The sequence below is a fragment of the Patagioenas fasciata genome, chromosome Z (genome assembly GCF_037038585.1).
Source record: "Patagioenas fasciata isolate bPatFas1 chromosome Z, bPatFas1.hap1, whole genome shotgun sequence".
In the NCBI taxonomy this organism is placed as follows: domain Eukaryota; kingdom Metazoa; phylum Chordata; class Aves; order Columbiformes; family Columbidae; genus Patagioenas; species Patagioenas fasciata.
Window position 1 is genome coordinate 68077368 of NC_092560.1, and position 21898 is coordinate 68099265.

The following is a 21898-nucleotide window of genomic DNA, read 5'->3' on the forward strand; positions in this document are numbered from 1 at the left end:
CAGGCACGATTAAGGCCCAAAGTAAGGCCTTCCAGCATGAACATTTCTTGCAGCAGAAGAATTGTTCAGATGTACTCTAGCTGCCATGCTCCTTCCATAGGGACTTCAGGGTCCAGCAGCCACGGAAAAACAACTGGAAGAAAGCTGATGGCATTTTTCCACCATGGATATGTAGATGCCCTGGGGATTCCACACTTCAAGGAATTGTGTGATTTATTGCTCTTTAATTGCCAAATGAGTCATATGTAATCAGTAAGACCAGCCTATTCAGGCTCCACTGAACTTACCAAATGTGTGCCACAATAACTGCAGTGCCATGCAGCAAAGCTGAATCGTCACATTGCAATCACAGAACACAGCATCAATTTCTGTTGGAGAAGCATGTAAGAGAAGTATATGGCCTTGGGCAAACAAAATGCAATTTTTAATTTGGGACTCAGTGACACAATGGGCTTGCTTTCATTTATTTATTTATTTAGTGAGTTAGTCAGTGAGTCTAGTTAGTTAGTATTTAACCACCAAGAAATGCCCCTGTTTAACTTCCAAAATCTGCTTTTATACTCTAGAGAGTAATGCTCTTTCTGTACCTGGGCAGGCTCTTAATTTGTGTTCCTGTGTAGTTCTGCTGGGACTGAACCACAGAAATCTCTTTACTTATCTCAACACACATTCTTTGCTTTGAAAGGAAAACCCTCACTTGGTAGGTTAATAATGATACAGATTACTTCCTGAGCACTAGCAGTCATGCAATAGTTATTTACACTACTAGTTGCTCATCTTGCACATAATATTTTATTAATATATTTCAGCCGAAACCCCACCTTCACGGGTAAAGAGAATGATAATGGTAGCCAGTGTAGGGCACCAACAGCAACAAATGTGTCAGAGTAGCAGGTAAAGCTCCCTCCCTTACTACAAAGTATTTAGGATTAATTTGTACTTGTTACTAATCTCTTAATTTTACCTCAAAATGTAGTTTTCATGGAGAGTATGAGAATAAGAGTTGTGGCACTACATATGTGGTGTGTCTTCAGAGCCAGGCTCATTAATTGGTGTGAGAGAGAATTTTACAACCTCAGGAGGCTGAGCTATATAAAGGGATGCTCAGAGAAAGGTGTCCTTTTGCCAGCCCTAGCGTTAAAAGCCACACTGGCTTGTTGCCTGCTTGTAGAAGCCAGTTGTCTCCTGCTGTGGCTGGGGTCCAGCTCTTCATCCATCCCTCCTCAGCAGCACGGTAACAGTCTGGCAGGTTGAAATTTTGCTGAATACTGCATTCATAGTGTATGACAAGCTATGGGTGGCTTCCATCTCTGCTTGCACCTCTGTTTTTTTCAGGCTTGGGAAGAACATGATTTAGAAATACAGTGTCTCTATAATACAAGTCCTGAAATGGAAAGTTTCATCTCTGCACAGGTATTTTCAACAGTGGAACTGCACTTGAAATGGTGTATTTTTTAACTGTTGAGAAAATCTTTGCAGGTCTGGGATGGATATCTGCTCCACTTCTTTCCAGGCTGTGCTCCTGTAGGAACTGCACTGTGGAGTGGTTTCTGGTCAGCAAGTGCCACCTTCCACTACAGTATAAAATTGGACAAACTCAACATGGAAAATGAAGGTAATTTTCTAGTTCAATCCCCCTTGCACATCATGTAGCTGGAAGTGGAAGAGATACTCTCACTTCCTTGTTGGCTGCATGACCACCTGAGCACACCAAGCTTCTAAATCCATCAACAAAATGACTGTAATGTAACCACAATTCCACCACAGAATGTGATTTTTCAAATCCAGTTATACCTCAAAATGGCAGAGGTGCTATTCATTATCCTGAAATGAGGTTGACTCAAAAAGATCATAATTTCATTTTATTCATAAATCCATCTTCATGTACCTATTCAAAACCTCATAGTCCTAATAGAAATCATATTTCACATGTATATCATGGACAATATCACGGTACTGTGGATTTAGCAACAGTTTATTGTTACTGTACCATACTGGGTCTATGTCTTGTAACATGTTTAGTGGTAACATGTAATTAAGTTCCATAACAGTACTGGGGAGGAAGAGATTTTTAATCCATTTCTAACATAAGGCATCACTAGACCATTTTCAGTACAATAAGTTAAACTTCAGTGACATTTCCCTTTTAAAAAGAGTTAGGGCAAGAGCAATGTTGTGGCTGCACACATGCACTGTGGTCTGTCAAGTTCCTCTGCCTGATGCTGCATGGAAGCATCAAACTCTCTCTGGAGCAGAAAGATCTGTGAGGTTCGTGGATCAATACTACTGATACTAGCAATATTCCAGTTCAGCACTATTTTGACAGTAGAAATTAATGTTTCTCTTCTTACAGCCAGGCCTATATTCTCATCCCAGTGCACAAGGGTTTACGAGCCTAACCTAAAACCTGCTGAAGCGAAAAGAAATCGTTCCTTTTAATGAAATGTATTTACAGTGTTAGGCATCAGCTTTTGTACTTGTGGGATGAAAATAAACCCAAAATTACTGGTGAATTCTTTTACAGTTCTTTGTGTAAATCTTAAAATCTATTTCTGTGCAATTCTAAGCATGGAATGATGATCCTACTGTGTACACATACCACAAAACGCTGTTAGCACTTGCACAAAGTCTTAGTTACTAACAATCCTTGCTGAAAATTAAGTCACACCATTTTTAAGGCATTTTTAAATGCTAAACTCATCATGCACACACAAAAAAATAGGGTGACTGCGAGTTTTTTGTGTTTATCTTCTAGTATATTGTTACGAACTACGGTGGCCAGACAAAAAAAGGGATATGACAAGCCTCAAAGTCTCAATTCATCTGAAAGCAAGGTCATTTGGACTGCACTGTACATTGGAGCATCTGTGGACAGTTTCCTTCTGGAAAGTGAATTCCTGAACTTGGTGTCATTTTGTGCCCAACACGCAAGTAAAAGATCACAGCAGAGGTATTTCTAGGCTTTCCAAGGGTGGGACTTTATCTAGTGGACTGTATCTAGTGGAGTGCCTCAAGGGTCAGTACTGGGGTCAGTATTATTCAATATATTCATCAATGACTTGGATGAGGGAATAGAGTGTACTATAAAAAAGTTTGCTGATGACACCAAGCTGGGAGGAGTGGCTGACACGCCAGAAGGCTGTGTTGCCATCCAGAGACCTGGACAGGCTGGAGAGTTGGGCAGAGAGTTTAATGAAGTGTAACAAGGGAAAGCGTAGAGTCCTGCATGTGGGGAGGAACAACTGCAGGTTCCAGTGTAAGTTGGGGAATGACCTGTTAGAGACCAGCGTAGGGGAAAGGGACCTGGGGGTCCTGGTGGACAGCAGGATGACCATGAGCCAGCACTGTGCCCTTGTGGCCAGGAAGGCCAATGGCATCCTGGGCTGTATTAGAAGGGGGGTGGTTAGTAGGTCCAGAGAGGTTCTCCTTCCCCTCTACTCTGCCCTGGTGAGACCACACCTGGAATATTGTGTCCAGTTCTGGGCCCCTCAGTTCCAGAAGGACAGGGAACTGCTGGAGAGAGTCCAGAGCAGGGCAACAAAGATGATTAAGGGAGTAGAGCATCTCCCTTACGAGGAAAGGCTGAGGGAGCTGGGTCTCTTTAGCTTGGAGGAGACTGAGGGGTGACCTTATTAATGTTTATCAACATGTAAAGGGTGAATGTCATGAGGATGGAGCCAGGCTCTTCTCGGTGACAACCAGCGGTAGGACAAGGGGTAATGGGTTCAAACTGGAACACAAGAGGTTCCACTTAAATATGAGAAGAAACTTCTTCACAGTGAGGGTGACAGACACTGGAACAGGCTGCCCAGGGAGGTTGTGGAGTCTCCTTCTCTGGAGACATTCAAAACCCGCCTGGACACATTCCAGTGTAGCCTTATCTAGGTGTTCCTGATCCTGATCTTTTGAGGTCCCTTCCTATCCCTAACATTCCGTGATTCTGTGACAGTTTGCACCATAACACTATCCTCAATACTCTCTCTGTCTTTCTTTCCCAGTTAATCCTGTACCTTTTTCTCAAAATCCTGCACACCTCTACAAAACCCTTGCTTGAGCCAGCCTTGCTTTTTCATTCCCCAGGCTCCCTGGCAGGGACTCAGAACTGGCACTCTTTAATTGAAATGCCAAAAAGAGCTCTTGCTTAAAATAAATGGTCACAGGATCTTGTTTATCTCACCTCAACCATCCTACCCAAGCCTGCCGTGACAGTGCAGAGTGCAGCTCCACTGGGACACCAGGCATGCAGCAGGCTAAAGCAGCAAGTACATGCCTTGGCAGTGGTAAAGCGGAAATAAAACAGCAACAGCAGGCACTTCCTCTAAGCATAGATCAGAAGCTTCCACATAACTCATTTAAGTCCCCTCTTCACAGGCGAACCCTCTCTGTTAGACTCCTGATATCTGCTTTGCTTAGGGGAGTACAGCTCTTCAGCTGAGCTCAGAAATTAGTCTGGCAGCGCAGTCCCCCGCGGCAGAAATCTCCAGAGCAGGCACAGCATGAAAAGCATTGCCTGCCTGCCTGAATATTAATTTCCCCCCAGCATTCACTGGAGTTTGGCACCATTGACATTCGAGTGTTCAGCCCTTGGGGCAGGCGAGAAGACAGCTGTACCACCGACATGTGAAGTGCTCAGAAAAATGGTTTGAAAAAGCCAACGGGGAAAATTGGCATCCTTTTCCTCTGCTGACATCAGGCAGTTTTAGCCTACCTGTTTTGATGGCCCTGAAACACTGCACCTCACTGCTGTGGTGCTGGTGCTAGTGTAGATAACAGGAGAGAGCAGGGCAGACTCAGAAAAATGTTCACAAGCCTGAAATTAAGGAGCATCAAATCTGTAAGTGCAAAGGTAAAAAGCAGTGATGGAAACAGGATGATCCACAAGAAGGTCACTGGCAATTTGACTTATTCTTTACAGTCCTGGCTGGCAACATTCCCTTCATCATCAGAACCACTTACACAACAAACTGAGCATGAAACACATAGGAGAAGACTTCTGCCATCACTATCAAGTTTGCTCATATATGTGTTTCATGAGTAGGCACAGGCACAGATATTTTCTGACACAGTCAGGTAGCTGTCTGCTAGTCTGCTGAGATTAGATTAGATTAGGTAGGTGTTGCACCCTCAAACTTCATGTAACTGAAATGATGACTAGTCTGGGATTCACTTATTTTGCAAACATGCAGATTTCTAAGTTTCCAAGCTTTCTTAGTTTTCACATTTAGAGAAAAGAGTTGGAAACCAAGAACACAAAATATATTAACCTGAAGAATGTTTCAGTTGTTGAAATTTTTGTACATTTTTCAAACACCTCATCTTGGATTCTGGCTTTGAGCGAGTGACCTGGCAAATGATGAAATTATGGCATGTACTGCAGTGAGAAGTGCATTTATTTCATACACAAGCTCATCATCAACTTTAAAAAGACAGCTAGCACTATGATTATTTTCACAAGGAAAGTACATTTATCCCCTTTTAATGTTCATATCTAACAAAACTTCTTTATCCCCTCGAAAGTACTGCTGTGTATATCATTAGGTGCATATTCCATCTGAAGGAGTCAATTTTTCTCTTCAGGCTCAGGGTCATTACGTAGCTGAGCACTAACTACAATTACTGATGATGTGGGGTGAGCTGTGTGTGTAGCAGTCGTCACTGAAGACTAGACATCCCTTCCTGCCACCCCTCCTCCCCTCCCTGTCCCCTGAGCTGTAGCTGTCAGTTTTCATGGTAGTGTGAAGCAGAGCATTAGCTGTGTTTCACAAACTCTGGCAGCTCCATCCCTGTGCGCAGGGTGAGCATCCCAGCCTTCTCCAGGGCAAAAGCCGGGTGAGCAGCACCAGTGAACTTATGCTGGATGGCGAACAGCACCAGTCCTCTCTCTGCATTGAAGAACAACAGTCTGTCGGTGCTGTAATCCAAGAGGATGCCAATCCTGGCCAGTTGTTCTGTCACACAGACATCACCCATTACACCAGTGTGGAGAAATCTGTAAAGAAAGCTGTTGGAAAATGGAAACCAGAATAGAGTGAGCCTCCTCATGGAGATTTACCAGAAATAACCTAGGGCTCAATTTCCACCTATTAACAGGTGGCCGCATACAGCAGCGTGTCATATGGCAACAGTATTTTGCTCAGTACATAAGTGAAATGAAGGCAGCATTGCTTCAAAGCCCTGCCTGGCATGCTAGTGAGCCCTTTCACTTGGCATCTTTGGACTCAGAATAAAATCAGACTTGCTGTAATCATATTCATGTATATCTTTCTTATTACATGCCTTTGTGGGGCTTTAAGCATAAGCTCTGTTTGGCAAAAACCTTTGCATCTATATGATTTCACACTTGCTTAGATCAAGACCACCTTTACACCATCAGCAGGGTTACAAACCTCCAAGCAGCCCAGCACTGGCCTGTTGAAGTCTACCCAGGCACCCTTCAGCCCTGCCACAGTGGCAGGTGGGTGCTTGTCACTGTGAAGGAGAAGGCATTCCCTATGGAGGCGTGGTATCTCCTGCAGATGGAAATCAATTCTAAAAAGACTTCATTTATGGAAATAAATAGGCTTGCTGGGATTTTGTGAAGCAGTTCAGGATATGATCCTGGAATCACAAAGCAGTGGCAAGTCAGTTTTCTAAGTTTTATTCACTGGACAGGTGAAGGGCAGTAAACTTGTCTGTTTGAGATTAGTTTTATTTTTAAGGTGCTTTATAAGATTTTTTTTTTAATTAAGAAGAGGTCTAAAGCTCCTTTGTAGGTGTCTTATTATTCACATTTACAGAAATAAAACAGACAGATTGTTTCAGCTCAGGTGACTGTTGAAGCTGACCAGCTTTATGTATGTGACGGACAAGAAACTAGACTGACTCAGCATTACCTGGTTTGCGTAGGACAGCACCGCATGCACCAGGAGGTATCACTCAGCCCCAGAACATTGCTCTGTGATATTGCCTCGTAGCAAATTCCAATCCTGTAGCTTCTGCAGGCAGAGACAATGATTTCCCAGTAATGGCGTCCCCGAGCAGGCAGCAGTTCACCCAGGACTGAAGGAAACCTGTTTGTGTTGTGGAAGAGGTGTACAGTAAACATGGTGTGGTGGTAGACCAACCAGATTGTGGTATATCTTACAGTCTTGTCATGCAGCAGCATCTGAAATTACTAACGGAATGCACTCTATTCTTCTAACTGCAGGGTTTTATCAAAGCTTCGAATGTTGTCACTAAGAATCATTTCGTCTTTGCACTGAGGTGGACTCATCTTAAGGAGTGAAAACCATGCTACTCTATCCAAAATTACATTAAGCTAGCTAAAGGTGGAAAAGGTGAATTTCATGGCAAAAAACAGGCCTCAAATTTAGAAGGCTTGTTCAAACTAGAAAGTATTGCTGGTTTAAGTAGTCACAGTGACAAACATATTGTGTGCATTCAGCTATAACAGTAAAAAAAGGTGCTTAAACCAGTAACACCTCACTACCTTTTAAGAAGCTATGTAAGTATGGCACATCTTATGCAAGTGGACCTGTGCTTGTGATGGGGCTGATATCAATATGTCAAAACCAAAAATCATGTTTGCAATGGATGGAGCTAGCCTGGTACAACTGTTCTAAACACATCCGAGCAGCACTTCCTAGTTCTCCAAAGCCACAGATGCTTTGGAAAACATTACCGATAATGCCCTCAGTAGAGGAGCAAAGTATGGAAGATGAATTACTTGTAGCCACAATATATTAAAAAATAAGCCCACAAATCTGGCTGGTTTAGGACAGCAAAAAATTGCTTTGAGACTGAAGTGCTCTGAAAGATTAAGCAGTGAACATGGGCTGAGGCAAATACAGCAGCTCCAGTAGGTACCACATTGACTTTCTGGTGGTTCCTTGGTGTGACACTGAACTCTACCCAGCACCTGTATCAGTGCAGCTGCTGGCTTTATTGAGATACTGCAGCACTTGAAAAGGGGGTCAGTCACACAAAGTCCAGGGGTTACAAGACTGAAAGAATTCAGTTCTTTGACAAAATTGGTTAGCACCATGTGAAAGCTACCTATAGCCAAAAATAAGAGTGAAGAGCCATCCTGAACCCTGCAGGGTGGTTTTGCTCATCATGCTGCTACTCACTCAGTAAATGTGGCTTTCTCAGGAAGGTGGATCACGGTTGCATTGCAAGAGATTTGCAAAGCGGGATGGGCTGTGTCGCTCAGCAGGCAAAATCGAGTTCCTGGTACAATTCATGACAAAGAAACACCAGTTCTCAGAGGCTGGTAGCTTTAACATGAGATGAATCATAAACATTAAGCAACAATTACTGCTGTCTTAGCTGGACAGGTTTGGGTCTGCTAACAGGTAGGAATGACAGAAAACTGGATGCAAACGCAAGGAGTCTTCCAATAGCTAGGTGATAAAGAAGTCTTCAGTATTTAAGAAGGTTGAATAATTTTCAATCAATTGCTTTTTCAAAACAGCAAATTTGAAATTTTAGGCTGATTTGGAAGAACCATACGTGATTTAACATAATTTATCTGGAAAACTTAATGCTTAAATCATCCATTGCATCTTAAATTTGGTCTGCATGCTTCCTTGTCCTTGAAACCTGAAGTCCATAAGGTTTTAATTGTGAGGGGACTTTTTAAGGTCATGGCACCTTTTATCAGAATGTGCTCTGCTAAACTCAAGCAAAATGAGATCCTTGAAGAATGTTTAATCATTTCATATCTCTGGCAGAATTAAACTTTTTTGCTTCTGAGGACACATCAGTTTTACATTGAAATAAATATACAAACTTCAAGTTTTTGCTAATTTTTAATGGGTAAAATACAGTCCAATTTATCTCAATAACTTGCTCCTTCCAATATCAGGTATGATTTCCTGAGGAAACTGCCACTTTTGGCTGCTTTATCCCTCTATCCAATTATTTTGACATGAGAAAACTGTTATCTACCTTTAGTTGAGATGAGAGCTGCTTCACTTTGTTCACTTGTCCCAAAGGGGCTGACAGCCCTCAAGTAGAAGAAATAGTTCACATTGGGCTCCAGGGATACTTTCAGTTCAGGTCTCTTTATACCAGCAAAAGATCTGCAAATTTTGAAGATTTTTGTAGATGAAAAAGTATGCAGATATCCAAACGAGGAAAGACTAGTTAATGCAGACAACTAACCCACCTAACAGTATTGTTGACTACTAAAACAACAGGCACTATAGAGAAACTCCAAACCGGAAAGGCAATCACTGTTTTCACAAACAACTGGGTTTTATAGAAGCTTCATCATTTTACTTGAGTGATCCTCCTCACTTCATCTGACAAATTTTCAGCCCTTTGTTCCTGTACCACCTTCCCACTCAGTGCAGTCATTTGGTGTAATGCTCACTTTAGGTTCATTTTGCAGCAGAAGTCATCACACAAGATGCAAGGAGCACAGAACGAAATTCTCATCTGTCTCCTGTGTAAAGTCTGATTTACAAAATGAACAAGCTTCTGAAGAAAACAAACAAACAAAGTCACTTTTAATTAATTCAGTTGCATCAGAGAGAATGCACTTGTTGTTGGGCACATGACTCAGATCCAAAGTACGGCTATCCTTATCTGAGACCACACAGAAACCATGCAGTTCTTGTTAGGAGCTCCTTGCTCGCAAATTGTTCATCAACAAAGTCTTGGCTCTGTCTCCCTTGCTGTGCCGTGCACTCTAAGAGACTGATTTGGCAAGAAGCAGCAGCAGGGCACTGCCTTTGCACATTGAGCTGCTTTGACTAAGTCTCCCCTTTGTAGTGCCTCAAAAGCTCCAGCCCTCACTTCCTCAACTGCCGATGTCTTGACACACTGCTAGAAAGTGAGAGGCAGCACCCACTCAATCTGCTTCGCAGGTACTTTGAAGTGCCAGTGAAAGTACTCTGGGTGGCTAGAAAGATGCCAATTTTATTTTCAATGTTGTCAGAAGCACAAAAGACTGGCTTAACACATTCTCATACTCCGGATCCCAATTTTCCTCATTTTTGCCTCATATGATAATGAGGCAAAGCCAAACAGTATATACCCTCTGCATTGTGCGCCTGCAGGTAAGTATTGTTTACCTGTATGAAGTAGATAGTTTCCTCCCAGAAATCCCTATAGGAATCTTCAAGGCAAGTATTTAAATTCAGGAACAGGAGACATGCCTTTGGAGACAATGCAAAGCACTCTCCCTTTCACCTCAGATTTGAAAGTGGAGCCCAGTATGGTCTCCTTCCTGCGGTAATGTCTGTGTGGGAAGCTAGGTTAAACAATTTACCTTTTCCAGCACTAATTACTGACCCCAGAGGAGGTAAGGCAGCCAAATCAGCAGTCAGGTCAGATCGTTGCTACTCATTTGTAGGGACTGTTTTTCCACACAGGTCCCACCAGAGAGCAGTACAATCTGAGGAATAATCAGTGGTTATCCACCAGGATTTTTCACATGCCTTCATTTATCATGTAAAGGTAAAATCCCACAGGCCTACACACACCAAATTCCTCCCAATGCCACATAGAGCTCTGTGTCTAGGAGGATGTTGTCCTGGGGAAGGACTGGTACATCATCCTTATTAGTCTGTAATGGATATTTTGTACTGACAGCTGTCATTAAAAGTGATTTAAAGCATTGAGAAAAAGCACTGGGAGCTCCTGTGATCAATTTTTTCAATTTGAAAGAATTTCAGGGAGTTCGGTGTTCTTACAAGATTAGCGCAGGGCCTCACGCCTTTGGGGAATGTGTTACATTAGTGCTGGAGCTGATGCAGTAAACAGAAGCGGGTGGCCCAAACATGGTAGCAATTTCACAGCTTTGCCCCCATGACTAAACAAAGCCCTGACCACAAGAGCACTTCAATAAGGCACTGGGAGTTTGGCAGGCTGGTTGGTTCTTAATGAAAAGCTCAGGGGAGAGGTGCAACCTGATGAGAACCTGAGATCTTTAAACTTGACAGAAGAAAGAGGCTCATCTGAGTACAGGGGAAAAGAGGGAAATAAAAATGAGCTGAAGAAAATGAGATGATGGGAACTAAGCAAGTAGCCAAATATAAAAGAAGTGGGACAAAGGAAAACTGGGATGGAAGCAGAGGCAGGGGAAAAGAAGTAGGCACCTGAGCTTTGAAGGAATTTGTCCATGCTTCCTAGGCAAGTTTCACCCAATCTGTTCCTCAAAAATACCATTCCAACATCCTGGATGCGAATATAAAGCACAGAGCATCAGGAAGAAGTTCTGAGCAAAGAGTTGCAAGTGAGATGAAGAGAAGACATAGTAAAATATTCTTTGGAAGTTGTTGGTGGCAACATGTAGATTAACATGCCTTACACACAGTAAAGCCCTCTATATGGCTCCTTCTTCTGTCTTCTGGAAAATGCCACGTAAGTCAGTATCCTTCCAAGGAAATGAGATCTTATTTTTCATTATGTGCTATTTAACTGATTATGATTTAATAAACTACAAAATCATTTCTAAATCCAAGTAGACAGGTACATTCTGGTGTAGTGAGTAGACCCGAAATACTCATATTCTGGAGTCTTGTACTCAGAGCCCAGATATTCAAAGAAGATTTTGGGTCCAGTCAATTGCAGAATAGGGTCAAACATCAAAGTTCAGACTTGGGTCTCTTTCAAACCTTAAGTTCTCCAAATCAGATTTTCGTTGCATGTCTAAATCCGAGTGTGATAGCATACCTCGTTTCAGTTGGTCATAAAAGAAAGAGAAGCCCACCCACAACATTTTCAATGTCAGCTATTTTGTACTTTAAGTATACCTGCCCACTTTATAGATGATTAGAGATGTAATAACGCTGTTATCGAAGCATGAGGCATACTGGCCTTCAGCCTAAATATTATAATATTTGAACTGTCCCTACAGTGTCTTGGTATTGTGATACAAAATCCAGTGCATAGAAAGTCAAGAAACATTTGAAGTTAAATATTTAAATATCTCCTCTTAATCCCTCTCTTTTTAAGAATGATTTCTAAGTCTCAGAATCCAGTCTCTAAAATTCAGGTACATGCTGTTCAAAGCAGAACAGAAATGAGTTACATGTATCTTCATATTTAGATTGCCAAGAAATATTAACAGCTCTCTGTTAAATTTGTGATTTTCATGGTTTTAGAGAAATATGATGCTGTGTTTTGGTGCATGTTTCTCCCAAAAGCGTGCTCATTTATTTCAAGGAAACAACATCTAGAGGATATTTTTTAAATATTGCATGAACCCAGCAAATGATATGCCTTGCAGTGATTCAGAACACCCTCTGTGCCATAATTGTCATTTCCACCCCCTAGATCCCACTGAAACAGCACCTCCAGACCTGTTCTGGTACCACCAATGAGGAGTCAGAGCTGAAAGAATGGAAGCCTCTCAAGATAAGTGTAAAAGCACACAGAAAGTATGCACCATGAGTCGGGGAAAAAAAGCTTTTGATGCTAATAATGAAGAATAAATAGCTCTGAGTTTGCTCCCACCTGTGCTGTGTGCTTCCTCTCTCTCCCCTGTCCCAGCTCTGGCTGTTTTGGGGTTAGATCACTGAAGCACCACCTGCAATGGTCCTCCTTGCTATCTGAGACAGCAAGACAGCTCAGCCAGCAGGGAGGAAGGTTCCCTGTTTTCCACACCTTTATTCCTGAGCTGACAGGACAGTCATGTGGACAACGTGACAGGAGGGAGGCTTGCTCTTTTCCAGCATAAGACCTGCTCTATAAGTAGACAATATTTTGGTCAGCAGCAGTGCCAGTCTCGCATTGGTGGAGAGGATGACACTCAATCACTTCCACTTTTATGAACTCGCTGCATACTGTATTAATTTCTACCTCCCTGAGTCTTACAGATCGCTCATGATGTGATACATGGTTTCCATCTGAACAGCCCACACACCTAATCCCTGGACTACATTTCTTGCAGTTTTCCATCTTCCACCCACAGCTCCATTGACTTTTCAACTCAAGGAGGCTGAACGATGAGAAAATAGCAGAGCTCTGGAAACTGAAAGAAACAATTCAAAGCCTCATAGAGATTCTGGAAAAGAATCAACCCAGAGGGAGCTTTAAAACCACAGCAGCAGGCCAGGGAGTCACTGTTACGGAAGATGTGAAATGCTTTTATATGAAAGCATGTCCTATGGGTGGCAAGCTGGCAAGAAGGGTGAACCCAAAGGGGAAAACATAGATTTTTTTAATGGTATTTAGCAGGACACATTTAATGAGGATTTATTTTCAGATGTGCTTCAAATTCTCTCCCTGGGGAGCCGAGACTTCTCCAAGACTGGTACAGGAACCTCTCCTTGGAGACACTGAAAAGCTACCTGGGCAACTGGCTCTAGGTGGCCCTGCTTGAGCAGGGGTGTTGGACCGGCTGACCTCCAAAGTTCCCTTCCAACTTAAACTATCCTGTGATGGCTACATGGGGCCAGTGCAGACCAGGGCCTCCACACTTGTCTCCAGCTGTTTGATGGGGCATTTCTCCCTGCCTGTTTCCTTGGCAGCCTCACTCGCCTTGGTGAACTCCCAGAATGACATCTGTAAATGCTGCCTCATGGGATGGGACCATGCTGCTATCTCCAGGACTTCCCTAGGGTGTTTTTCTCCAAACTCTGCTTTCACGCTATGCCCACAGCAGCAGCTGTGTGAACTTCTTAGAGCTGCTGAGAAATGTGTTTTAACTCCTACCCAGGGCCTGGGATATTGCTCCGCTACAGGGCAGCCACAAGCACAGGCTGTCTGTCAAAGGGCTCTGCATTCAGCTGGTCCCCAAGGTGACTGATGCTCAGGAAACCTGTGAAGGACAAACTCCAAGCTTTCAAGGAAGCAGCCACAAGAAACTGCAGCATTTCCAGGCCCAAATGCTAGGTATGCATAAAGACACAGTTTTATTCCACCTGACATAGCTACTTGATGTAGGAATTCAAAGCTCCCTACAGGTACTTCCAGAAGGCAGCTTCTCATTATATCATCTACATAAGGAATTGATGTTTACTCCCAGCTTGCACCTTGGGGCTCTTGGATGTGAGCAATACTGGCAGTATGCTTCATCTACCAGTGGACTCTTTTTTCCTTGGGTTTATGCAAAAAATTAAATAGAAATCCTAAAAAAATACATCTCCATCATTGAAATATCTTGTGCCATTAGAGAAGCTTTGCAGGTTAATCTTGGGGAGTTGTGTTTGGAAAAGGAAAGAGGGACAGTGATTTGAGTGAAAATAACTGGTAAAATATGGTCTTTGACACTGTAAAAAGAGGTGAGAGCCCTTCTACAAATACAGAAATTTGAACTATAGCGATCTGAGAAAATGTATTATTTTGTCTTGTGGGAATTTTCACACTTGTCACAGTCAAAGGCCCGCTTCTGCCCACAGGGAGGCCAAAAAGTCAAATGTGACTCAGTATAATTATGAACATGTTAGATATTGCATGAGGTCACTGAGAAATGGAATGGGTCATTTCTGGCAGCTTTTTGCCACTGTTATCACCACGAAAGCAAACTGCTTGGTGTCATTGACACCTCGCTCAGAGATTACAGAAAACTTGAGGGCGAACACACAGCACAGGTTTTGAGAGCAGCCACATTATCCCTGACCAGCAACTTTTTTTAATGGTATTTTAAAGGCTGACATGATGGCCTTATGAATATGTATGAAGCAGAGCAGGTCATGGCTGCCCTCCAAGAGGTGGGAGAGCTGGGCAAGACCTCTCCTTGAACGCATTAATGCAGCACACTGATACCGCACGAAAAAAAAGGTCTCCCAGCCCCACAGAAGTTTTTAATTTCAATTTTTAGCCTACTTTTGTAAGGAGCAAGGCATGCACAATTTCGGTGTCGTACTTGTCTACTAGCCTTTAGTCCACTTAATCAATTTTGACGGCAAGGGGTGGAGCTCTTCCCTCTGCCACAACTCCTGAACCCCATGTGAACTAGCCCCTGGCAGAAGACCCTGATCTGGCTCCCCTGGAGATGAAGAAGACAAACTCAGATGAACTGAGGCTCTTCCACAGGTCCTGTATGGCAAGTCACTCCTCCACCTCCCAAAGCTTCTCAGACTTTTGCAACTGTATTTTGCTGGAATATTTGTGTCACTGTTTTTAAAAACAAATAAACAAAAAACCCAAACCCCCAAGGAAATACAGCACACCACATAATAATCTCTGCATTTCAACACAGCACACAGTTTCACAGCTCAGTGTTGCCCACATCCCTCCTCAGCCATGTCTTTATGCAGCACAGACTTAGTGTAGGGGAAACCAGAGAGGGTCTGGCTTAAGCAGACACTATCCCACATTTGAAAGCTGCTCTTTGTCCCCCATGGTATGCCTTGCACAGACAGGCAGCACTGAGCTCAGCTGTGTTTTGGGATGGATCTGCTCACACATCCAGGCAGCACAAATGGGTCACCAGTATTACTGGGACACCCATATCACCCTCACTATGCCCCAAACCAGCTCTTATCTCATCCACCACAAAGCAGAGTCACTGGGCCAGGCTCCCCCATCCCACTCCATCCTGGAGTTCTGCTGGCCCCCCTGTGCTGCCTGGAATCACAGCAGCTGCGGGGCAGCAATTCCCTGGCCAGCACAGCCCTGCAGCTGCTGGCTGAATCCAGACAATGACAGATCTCCAGGGTTTTGGACCCAAAGAAAGTGTTTGCCTGGTTAAGCAGAATAAAAAGGAAGTATTTTCATTTCTCAGAATCATCTCATAGATTAGTGTCTGTCTTGTAAGTTCCTCAGCATGCGGAAGCAGATTTCTTCCTTGCAAGACTGAAGGCAGATTAACCTCTTGCATAATGCCCCGCGGTCTGGATGATGGTCATTAGCGGTTGCCTAATCCAACTGAGCACTGACCTGAGACCCTCTCCTTCCAGCGAGTGCTGTCGGCAGTACTCCACGGTGAAGGACTCCGCCGATGCCGAGCCGGCACACCAGCGGACGGTGGCCACGTCCCAACACACTGTGCAGTCCTCAGCCTTGATGGTGGGGACAGCAGGTGCTGGGAACAGAGGGACACGTTAGCTGGACTGCAAGGAGGGTCCTGGAGGGTAGTGGGGGATGCTTGCTAGGGAAGAGTCATCTCCACAAAAACCCATGGGATAGTTATCACTCATCCGGCAGTGATCTTTTGCTTGTTTGTGTTTCAATAGCAGGGGACTACATTATGGTGACAAAACCCCATGCTGAGAGAGTCACTGTGAATATTTGTGCATTTGTGCACATCCTTAGAACACTCATGTAGATTTTCATGCCTTTCCTCATGCATATTTTCCTCATTTCTGCCAATCTTCAATGAGTTGAGCACCAAAGCTGTACTGCCCACAGCTCTCCCTGCATCACTTCAAACCTCTCCTCAGCATTCCTTTAATCAACTGCATCAGAAACAACAGCGCAAAAGTGACGGGGAGATGCTGATTTTCTGCTAAATTGTGTCCTGTTTATTTTTGCAATGCTAAAATTTGGTCCTGTAATTTATCTTTTTTAGAGCCTCAGTTTAAGAACTACAGGCCCAACTGCAATAAAGAAAATGGAATGTAAAATAGTGTACTGAACACAAGTAGTCAAAAGCTATTGTGTGAAATTGCACATCCGACATCATAGGCTGAAAATGGATCAGCCATATTCACTTGCTCTTTCCCTTTCCAGGGAACTGCAATATAAATGAAGCTTACAACCTGTTCTTGAAACCCTTACAAACAGTCTTAATATCCATCCTTAAAAGAAAGGATATTATAGAAAGGTAATGGAAAGTTATTTTGCTTTTAAAGACATCAAGTTTCAAATAAGATGCCAAGGACAAAAGTAGAAATTAGACAATTTTAGGATGAGATAATCTTATAGAACTGCAACAAGCATTCCAGGTGCATTCTTTTTTATAAGCGAAATAACTTGGTATTAGAAGAAAGGAAAGAAAACTACCCACAAGTACATATTGGTTTCTTGGTTTAGTGAAAATCAGGAGGTTAGCAGTTCGGGTTAAGATGTACTTGATGTTTTCTACAGGAACAGCTAATCTAGGTATTCAGCAGAATAATGAATCTGTGGGATAGATTCTCATCTGGTAACACATCTGTGTAGCTGTCTTAGCAATAATCTCTTAACTCTCTTCTGACATATTTGATTACTATCTGTTTTTAAATGCATCTCTTCCTAAAGAACGAAAATTTAATAGCCAAAGCCCCTAATACCTGCTCTCAGCAACAGGCACACATACCCACATTTATGTACGTGCAAACAGCAGGTCACAAGATATGAAGCCTTTTTTATTTTATTTGAAATTTTCTGTTTAAAGAGTAGATGGTGTGTGCATACTGGAAAAAAAAAAAAGACACTGTGTTTCTGAGGTTTTTTAAACAAATTAACTGCAGTTAGAGTATATGTCTGATTTCTTTGTGATATTCCATCATTCATAAAAGTGACCTTACAAGAGGCAAAGAGCCAAAATGGGTAAAAACTTATTCTGTCCCTCAGATACAGGGTGAGGATCACGCAGGTTTTGAACTACAGAAAAAGGTGCATTCTTTCTCACGTCTTTAGGATTGCAAAGAGTGTTCATCTGCAGATCAGTCTGAGATGGACAGGGAGGAGGTGGGGTAGAGGGATACTTGCTGCCTTCAGCATAATCCCCTCACAGAAAACACTGCTTGGAAACAGTGTGTTTGCCAGGGTAGGGGAGGACGAGCTGTGAGTTTGGGAGATGGAAGAGCAGGAGGCAGGAGGTGCTGAGCGGATGGGATGCCGCAGCAGCACCTGCCTGTGTTCCTCACACTCCCCCAGGCCCACTGCCACCTCCATGGGAACTATTTCAACAGAGAAACCTTGTGGGGACTCCCAGCATCTGGAAGAGGAAAAGATTTGATCCATTTGTTATGTGTATGTTCCCATAAATTGCATATACCAGCAAATCATTTTCTTGTATGTGCCAAATTGTCTAAATTACTAAAAACAAACCCTAAATTCTTTCTTCTGTGTTCATTGGGCTACTTGAATAAGCAAAGTATTCTAGCTTCATATGAAAGTCACCAGGCTCACACTGAAGAACTCATTTCCATTACGGGTGTTCATTTTTCCACCTTAGATTTTAAGGGAATGCAGCAGCTGTGCATCAGCCAGTGCTCAGCAGTGTCCCTGCAAGTCCACTCCAGAGGAGCCTGAGAGAAGGTGTTTAATGAGCCCTTATTTCATCTAGTTTATTTTTTTCTGAAAGAAACAGCCCAAAGGAAGGCATCAAAGACTCAAGGATATGCACTTCTTCAGAAGGCTTTTGTTTTGGGAAAAAGAAAGGTGAGCCTGATGACAGAAGGCAAACAGAGTTCTTAAAAAGAACAGCTCAGGATAACTGAGAACTCTTTTTAAAATTACGATTTATTAGCTAGTAATAATTCATTATTATTTGACCATTTCACAGGAGTTCTGCAACATGCTCACAATCACATTGTTGAGGCCATAAAATTTTAATTTCTACTTTGAATTCCCTGGAAAATAATATTTGCTAAAAATATGATCAGGATATTGAATATCAAGAATTATCAACAAATTTGAATTCTAGTGGATTAAGCAAAAGGCTTGAAGCTGTGGTTGCTGTCAAGGGATTTCAGCAACACAGTCACTGTTGTACAGAGTTATTTCATTACAAAATCATTAAATATCCTTGTCTGTGTTTTGTGACTACCAGAACAGAATGATTGTTTTTATCCTGTAGCACTAAAAAAATGGCCTAGCAAGAGGGCCTTAGACACAAGCTGCTTCATCTTGCTCATAATTCAAGAAGCAATAGTTTTGTCAATACAAATTATTAAAGAAATTAAAGCTTACAAGAATTAAACAGCCAAACGAAGCTCATGAACAATACTCGTCCAATTACTCATCTTAATTTACAGCACTTAAACAGCAGCAAAGCCTCTCAGCCACACCCGCTATTTGTGTCCCACTGAGCTAGACACAGCATGTAACCTCGGTAACACAGGCCTTCCCTTCAAAGTTAATAGTTTATATTAATGCAATGTAGATGTATTTGGGAGGATGGCAGAGAGGCAAAAAATGCAGCTGTTGCCTCGATTATCCATAGAAGAAGCAGCAGCAGCAGGGAGAAGCCGGATCCCTTTCCCAGAGCTTCCCTGGAGCACTGCAGCACACACAAAAGAAAAATTCATCATGTGCTGCCCCATTGCCCTAGTCACAAGGTCTGAGACTGGAAGCATCTTCAGATCTGAATGCCTTCAAGTTTCCTCCCAGGAGTAATTATGCATCTACCTTTTGGCAAAAAGGGAAACGACCTGTTATCTCCCAGCTGGGCTAAATGAAGCAGTTTTTTCTGTTTCAGTAACACTGTGGGCTAGAATTGGTCTAAGGACTCCAAGCTTATAATAATCAAACACACAAATAATAATCAAACATCAAATTATGCACATACCTGTTTTAAAAATGGCTTTTTCACTGGGTAAGCTACAGCCTGTGCCATTCACAGCCATGACCCAAACACTGTAGCAACGATCTGGTTCCAGGTCCTCCAAAATGCAGTGGCTCTCCTTCACCGTCACTCTGTACTCTTCCACCAAAGCTGGGAGGAACATACACAAGCACAGGGCATCACACACATGTTGCACTGGTTGGGCCTACAACTGAGCCTCTCAACTGACATATGAAAAACAGCCAATTCCAAAAATCCAGAAAGCTTTATTACCCAAGATTTCCATAGTTTAGTCTAGCTCAGTTTTGACAGAATGTGACCTTGAGTAAAGTGCACTCAGACCTTGCTGATGGCAAGGGAAGATTATGGAGGTCAGTCTTACTGCAGACTAGACTATAAATTTGGGACATACGATCAGCAGTTATCAACCCTGGTTTCACCAGTCTATAACATAACAATTTATCCTTATGGATTTTATAGCCCTTAGCTATAAATTAGGTATTATAAAAAGCCCTTAGCATTCTTTAGCATGTGCACACTTACACACATGCACCCACCTACATACATGCACACACGGATTTGTGCAGAGTTCGGTTGCTTAAAGTGACTTGACTTTATGATCAGTTTGAGCTTTTTAATGAATAAGCATTTCAATCCTCTTTTCTCAATTTCATGTTTAACATCTGAAATACCTCAACGTCATTTTGAAAAATATATTTTCTACATGTGGAAAAACTGTGGAAATATTATATTTTCCTGTGATTTTTTTCGTTAGGACACATTTCCAAAATACACATGGAACCCTAAAAACCTAATGAAGTCCATCCCCCTGGGGGCTCTACCTGCAGTCCCCATGAGGACTCACAGGGCAGTATGGACACATCCTCTATGAAGTCAGGGCACTTCATAAAACGGCACCTCAACAGGGATATTGCTGTTTCTCTGCAAACAACAGCTCTGCACTTCACAGACTAGGATATTTATCTTGCATTTTGGAAAATGAAGGGGAGGAGAAGGAACAGCATCTGCCTCACGTTCTCCTCCACCATTACCCATCCTTAGTCTTACTCATGATGCCTTCACAGCCTCTCTGCATCCCAGGCCCTCTCCACAGCTTGGCCTCCCCTCTGCTGATCTCAGACCGGAGCAGAAAGGACTCCCGCCATCATGAAGACAAGACGTTACCCACCCCCTGCATCTTTGCTGGCTTGCAGCTCCTCCATACAGTAGACCTGGAAGCAGTCAATGGCGTCCCCGTCATTCACAACCCAGTAGATGGCAATGGAGGTGCTGGTGGCTGAGTTTGGTTCCTGAGGTACAACAGTTGGTGTCTGTGGGACTAAGAGGAAAGTCTCTTGTTATTTACACTTCTACATTTTCAGCAAAATTACCTACAGTTCACAAGGCAACCTGTGTTTTACTCAGGTTGGTTATTTCCACAGAACAAGTACAGCAAGTATATGACATATGGAATACTGGTGCAGTTTTAGAGCACCAGGTCCTCCTAAACAAGGAATAGAAAAAAAGTAATTATTCAGCATTGGAATGTGTCCATTTTCCTCACAGTCTGGACAAAATAAGACCCAGTCCTGGTATCGGCACCACATGAACCCAGCACGTGTCATGGGACAGATGCTCATTTCTGACCTCCAGCAGAGAGTGTCCCAGGGCAGTGGCAATCCTGGACACACAGAGCTGTCATACAGCTCCAGTGATCCCTCTCCTTTCCCCAAGAGACCTGCTCCCTTCAGTCACAGGGAGTGCTGTCCAGCTCTGTGCTTGACTTCGAGGTACATCTGCTGATGAAGCCCCAAGAGACTCCTGCTAAGTTCAGGCCACCTCCTCAGAAAGGCCAGGAGACCCTGGAGGCTAATGCACACTCCTTTGGCTGACAACCATCTCCATTACCTGACCCATCCTTGCCTTGCAGAACAGACGCCAGAGAAGAGGACACCACTGAAAGCAGCGACTGAAAGCACTTGTTCGTAGCAAACAGCATAGGGTAGCTCACTGATGGCAAGAAGGAACTTGCAGAAGAAGCAAGGCTCCTCCAGAGACAGATGTATGTAGCTGATCACAGAAAGGCAAGCAGGGGAAAGGACCTGCCACACCAGGCAGTGATTCACATGGCATGTCAAATCCACTGACACTGACAGCAGCAGACAAGTGCTTTAGGCAAAAGAAGGGTCTAACAGCACTGAGGAGCACGAGGTTCCCTGCAGCCTTGGGTCTGCTTGTGCCCAGATGTGGACTCCTACTGTAGGTGCACAGCTCAGTGCTCCTGCCTGGCATGGTCATTTTCTCCACAGACCCAGCGGACAGAGAATTATTGGTGCGCAGGTGAACACAAGCTCTGCCAAAGCACCTGCACCCTGTGGGACAACTAGGAGTATCCGTCACAAAAGAGTGTTTCAAAGACATCCAAAGCTTCCCAAATTTCATACAAACTTTGTCTCCTGATTGGCACAGACCCATCCCTGATGAAGCATTGTTCCCCTCTATGATTATGGCTTAAAAGAGAGGGAGGGG

General features: G+C 43.2%; 1 protein-coding gene across 2 annotated transcripts in view; it reads right to left on the reverse strand.

The window, feature by feature from the left end:
• Positions 1-5372: 5372 nt before the first annotated feature.
• Positions 5373-21898, reverse strand: part of CMYA5 (cardiomyopathy associated 5) — a 47275-nt gene continuing 30749 nt past the window's right edge. Inside the window, exons 7-13 of one of the 2 annotated variants that reach the window (XM_065860273.2) lie at positions 20559-20708; positions 19373-19519; positions 15814-15958; positions 8929-9062; positions 8109-8208; positions 6873-7049; positions 5373-6001 (exon numbers count right to left, since the gene is read on the reverse strand). In XM_065860273.2, the coding sequence (XP_065716345.1) occupies positions 5749-6001; positions 6873-7049; positions 8109-8208; positions 8929-9062; positions 15814-15958; positions 19373-19519; positions 20559-20708 (1106 nt within the window). In that variant the 3' untranslated portion in view covers positions 5373-5748. Of the gene's footprint in view, positions 6002-6872; positions 7050-8108; positions 8209-8928; positions 9063-15813; positions 15959-19372; positions 19520-20558; positions 20709-21898 lie in introns of those variants that run through there. The other variant, XR_010653145.2, reaches the window with a different exon arrangement.